The following is a 5068-nucleotide window of genomic DNA, read 5'->3' on the forward strand; positions in this document are numbered from 1 at the left end:
GGAGTAAATCCTTTAAATACACGAGGGAGTTGTGTATTTCATTGTATTTATATACTGATAATCCTTTTGTTTTGGCTGTATTTAAATGTGCAAGTTTCTACTGAATATAAATACAATCAAATACACTTGTATCTGACTGTATTAACAAAATTGGGTTGCACCACATTCACGTCATATGTATTTAATGTATTTCAAATAGCAATCTAACATTTCGCTATATTAAACTGTACTTAAGAGTATTTGATCAGATGTATGTCACATGTATTTGGTGTATTCAGCTGTATTTTGAATAGCAACCTTACAGCTGTATTTAAAAATACGAAAATACAGCCGAAATTGCAAAGATCGCTATGGTTTGTAAATTGCAAACTTATAGCTATATATTGTTAGGAGCTTATAAAAGGTCGTTGTTTATGTAAGTTGCCCTTTTTCTTTTTCCTATTTCAAGTTTCAAATGGAAAAATAAAGTGAGTTCAGATTTGCCGTTTAGTCGGAAAGTGATAAAAAGATTCTTGCAAATTGTTCTTTTCATCCTTTCCAAAGCTTTGTTTGTTTGCAAATTTCTTTTATTTCAGATTTTCAAAAGAAAGGTGAAAATCTTTTTCTTCTAAAGTTTGAAAGATAAAATCTTGGTTTTTCCAAAAGACAATCTAATCAAACAACAACTAAAAAAAGAACTTCGGAAAATTTTTAACCATTTATTCAACAAAATTTATGAGCACTATTTGCAGGTATAACCAAAAAACACTCTTACTTCTAAAAAGTAACAAATAAATTGCACTCAATTAAATTAACGATAGGCCAAAAAAAAAAAAAGGAAAAAGAAAAAGATTTTTTCATTAATCATGATGCTTATATACTTAAATCGAAATTAGAGAGGAAGAAAAACTATTCCTTTAGACCTGTCCATCTTTTTTTCTTTTTCATATTTTTAAGAAGTTGCACGAGGAAGAAACTCATTCTGCCCTGAAATAATTATAGATTATTCTTCGGATTGAACAAATTCTTTCAGATTTTGCTTTCAAAAACCTTTTCAGAAAAGATTATCCATATGGCTATTGAAAGATAAAGTTCGGGGTATCAATGGAATTATTCGTTAAACAAAAAATATAATTGGCTTAACATTTACTATCAAGTATTCGCTCTATATTAATTTATACGACACACTTTCCTTTTTAGTCAGTTTAAAAAAGAATGATACATTTTCTTATTTGACAACAATTTAACTTTAAACTTTACCTTTTACGTTTAACGAGATGATCTATGATCACACAAATATCTTTAACTTGTTTTAGACCACAAGATTTAAAAAAAATCTCTTATTTTTTAAACTCCGTGTCAGTCAACCAACATCACATAAATTGGAACGGGAGGATATTCAAATTTCTATACTTCACGGAATAAACTAACTAATCAAGACTTTATTCAAAGTATGTTTATGTTAGTTCGGCCAACACACTGATTCATGTGTGGTCATGGTCCATAGTCAAATCTTCAAACATTGCGCTAGGTCAATAGAACCTCGCCATCACAAACACAAGAAAAAATCTAGATATTTTTATTAGATTGCTTCTTTCTGCAATCCCCTTTTTATTGAATGCAACTAATTTATGTTTTAATAACTAAAAGACTTAAATACGTTGTATAGAGAAGTCATAGGAGAGACTAATTCGCAGCTTTCAAGAACTTCTCAAAAATAACAGTGAAATCATTCATATCCCAAATTAACGATACAAGAAAAATGTTGTAATTTTCGTGTAATGGTTCCTTTAGTTGGTGTTGGAGAAAAAAGTATCTAGACATGTTATAAAGGGTACTCATCAGTTGCTAGTTTGAGAACATAAGTAGAAGATACAAAATCGTTTTTTTTACGATTGTGGTTTTACACGGGCATTTCACCTAATTATGAATTAATGAGCTAACTAATGATGATACACAAGATGAGATCTTTGGTGTATGAAATTTGCAGATAATATTGTGTCAGTTGACGAAATGACTGAATGTGTTGAAGAACTTGAATTATTGAGAAACACTCTAGGGAGAAAGTATGGTAAGTGGAGATATTATATAGAGAACTAGAGGTTACTGTAAGATTCGCCGAGATTGTGGTGCGTAATGCAATATTAAAGTATATATGCTTAATGTTCCAAGAGAAAGTATGATAAGGGAAGTTGTTACAGAAATTATAATCAAAGTTAGATGGGTGAAATGGAAAATTGCTATCAATATGTTATGTGATAGGAGGATATATACTTAAATCACGAGTTTCTATATAACTGTTAAAAAATCGGTAATATTATGTTCGAGTGAATGTTTGGGACAAATTCACAAAATTGGATGTCGTAGAAATATAAATGTTAAGATGGATATATAGCCATATAATATTTAAGAAAATCTGAAATGACAATGTTCAATTTAAGCTGAGGAAGCACACAGTGCGTAAATTAAAAGAAGGTTGCTTGAGATGATTTAATCACACCCTACGTGAATCAGTCCATCGAAAAGATGTTACTTCCAAAGATCTACAGATTCATTCACGCAGATTTAGCAAAAGAAATTGAGAAAAATGAAAGAAGACAATCCATATATGAGATAATAATTCGTTGAGGTTAAGATTTATTTTGATATACTCTTGTTAGAAATTTGTATAAAAATGTACTCTGATCTAATTGACTGCATATCTTAATCATCAAACACTGAATTGAGAGATAGTGAACAAACATAAGTACTATTGTCATTTGTCAACATAGAAGGAAAGAGCATTGGAAATTCACCCGGAGGCGGATGGAGCATTATAACTTGGGGTTCAATTGAACCCCAAACTTTCGATGGGGAACATAAATTTATGTGTAAAAATTTTACTAAAATTACAATAAATATTAGATATGAATCCATAACTTTAGAAATACAATGATTTAGTGCTAAAAATTTAAGATGTTAAACCACTAAAATTTAAATTCTAGATTCACCTCTAGATTCACCTGCTTATAATGTACAATCTCATGAAGAATCACGAGCTAGGCGCAATGATCTTGAGGAGAATATCATATGGTCATTATGTAAATATGAAATTCACACATCAGCAGTGCCACTAGATTTATTTTTTCAATATATATATATATACCATCCTAAAAGAATGTTCACATTTTTCTATGGCGAGAATTTATGTCAAATTGTATACATATATTTTTCCCCATTAAGAAAGGTATTCATGTAAAAAGACATAAAAGAACCAACAACAAATTGACAAGTAACCAAAACTTACCTGCAAAAAATTGAAAAGAAAAAAAAAAAAAAAAAAAAAAAAACTAGTCAACATTCATCCAATTGGCTCATCCTTGGCAAAATATGTACATCCAAAACCTGAAAGCCTACCGGAGTTTCCACCACCACCAAACTCGGAGGCTCTGCCACCACATTCACCACTACTATCCCATCACCGCCGCCATTAACCACGCACAATTTACCACCAGCAGCAGCCATATGTTGTGCGCCTTTAAGCATCTCATTCTCAAGAATCTCAATCCAACTATCATTTTCTTGATCATATTTCCTCAATGCTCCTTTCGATTCATCCACCGTGTAAATTATTTCCTCCTCCATTGCAGCCGTTGGACCTCTCCAACCTACTAACATTCCCTCAGGCATCTCCTGCCACGTGTCGCTTTCGATGTCGTAGATTATTCCTTCCTTTGCTGCATCGCCTTTTACGTTTACCATACATAGCTTCTCTCTCCAACCTATTGCTTCAATCGCTTCCCTACTGAATTTCCCGTCTTTGAGACCACTCAGTTTTTCCCATTTCCATCCCTTGTTTTTAACCCCACATGTGGGATTATTACGTTGTTGTTGTTGGTGGTGGTGGTTACTGTTACTTTTGACTTCGCTTGTAGAATTATATTGAGTATGTTGTTGTTGGTTACAACTGTTATAACTTTTGAGGTCCCACTTTTCAACTGTTCGAGCTACCTCGAGGTTATAGTGGGACCCAATCCCACTCGCGACATACACCACGCCCTGCGACGCGCCTGCAGCGCACCAGCGTCTCGGGGTCGCGAGTGGGGGGCCATAAGTCCATTTGTGGGTGAGCGGGTTGAACACAAGGGGACGGGATAAGGCCGGGAGCATATGGTCAGTTGTCGCGGTGAGGATTATTAAATTGCCAGAAACGCTAACCGATTGAATAGGAAGGTGGCGGGAGATGAAGGAAGGGTGGCGGAGAAGGAGACGTAGAGGTGGGTCAAGTGGTGGAGGAGGAAGTAACTGCCATTTTGCTGAAATCGGATCGAAATTCGCAAACTCAACAGAATTTTTCACTTGAGCCGAGGATCTTTCAGAAACAGTCTCACCATCTTCCAAGATAGGAGTGAGGTCTGCGTGCACTCTACGTTCGCCAGATCTCACGTGTGAGATTACGCTGGATATGTTGTTGTATTGTAAAGGCTTCAATAAGGAATAGATGGATAAAAAGGGGGGAAAAGGAGGAGAATAAACAAGCCGGCGCCACGATTGACAAACGGAGTAAAGAGTCAAAGGTTCTTGAACAAGAGATAGACAAATTTGAGCTATATCATCAGGAAGTCCAGGGATCAAGGACTGATACTGATTATATTGGTGGAGCTTTTTACGGCATTTGACAGCAGCTCCGGCGGCGGTGCTAGTTATGATGGCGGAGTTGTTCATTTGAGGGGGAAAGGGTAAGAACTAAGACGTGTATTAGTGAGATAGGGCCTTAAAATAGGCTGAGCGATGGTTGAAAATTTTGACTTGTATATTTTATCGCCAAAGTCTTTGTACTTTACGTCGTTACTTTAATTGGCCAAAAAGTTAGTATGTTGTCATTCAAGGAAGTATCCCCAAGTAGAGAGAGAGAGAGAAGGATCAGAAATAAAAAGGCCAAAGTTGGATAGGACTTAGAAATGTATATTTTATTATTCATAGGTGCCTCTCGTCGCATATTAAGTGTTACCTTAATTAAAAATACGTATATTAAAAAATTAATAATGTAATATAAAAATTATTAGATTATTTCTATGTAATAAAAATAAATTATTTTTTCTCTTGATTA

The 5068-nt window shown here is 34.3% G+C and overlaps 1 protein-coding gene across 1 annotated transcript; it reads right to left on the reverse strand.

Moving 5' to 3' along the window:
* Positions 1 to 2588: 2588 nt before the first annotated feature.
* On the reverse strand, positions 2589 to 4839 carry LOC132029970 (F-box/kelch-repeat protein SKIP25-like). The gene has a single exon (XM_059419399.1). It carries the CDS (start codon positions 4681 to 4683, stop codon positions 3313 to 3315), a length of 1371 nt encoding a protein of 456 aa, XP_059275382.1. The 5' UTR covers positions 4684 to 4839; the 3' UTR covers positions 2589 to 3312.
* Between the last annotated feature and the right edge of the window lie 229 nt (positions 4840 to 5068).

This window comes from Lycium ferocissimum, chromosome 9 (genome assembly GCF_029784015.1).
Source record: "Lycium ferocissimum isolate CSIRO_LF1 chromosome 9, AGI_CSIRO_Lferr_CH_V1, whole genome shotgun sequence".
NCBI lineage: Eukaryota > Viridiplantae > Streptophyta > Magnoliopsida > Solanales > Solanaceae > Lycium > Lycium ferocissimum.

What these genes read in the sequence shown, in the direction of transcription:
- LOC132029970 (XM_059419399.1), bottom strand. Translation starts at nt 4,683, where the DNA reads ATGAACAACTCCGCCATCATAACTAGCACCGCCGCCGGAGCTGCTGTC.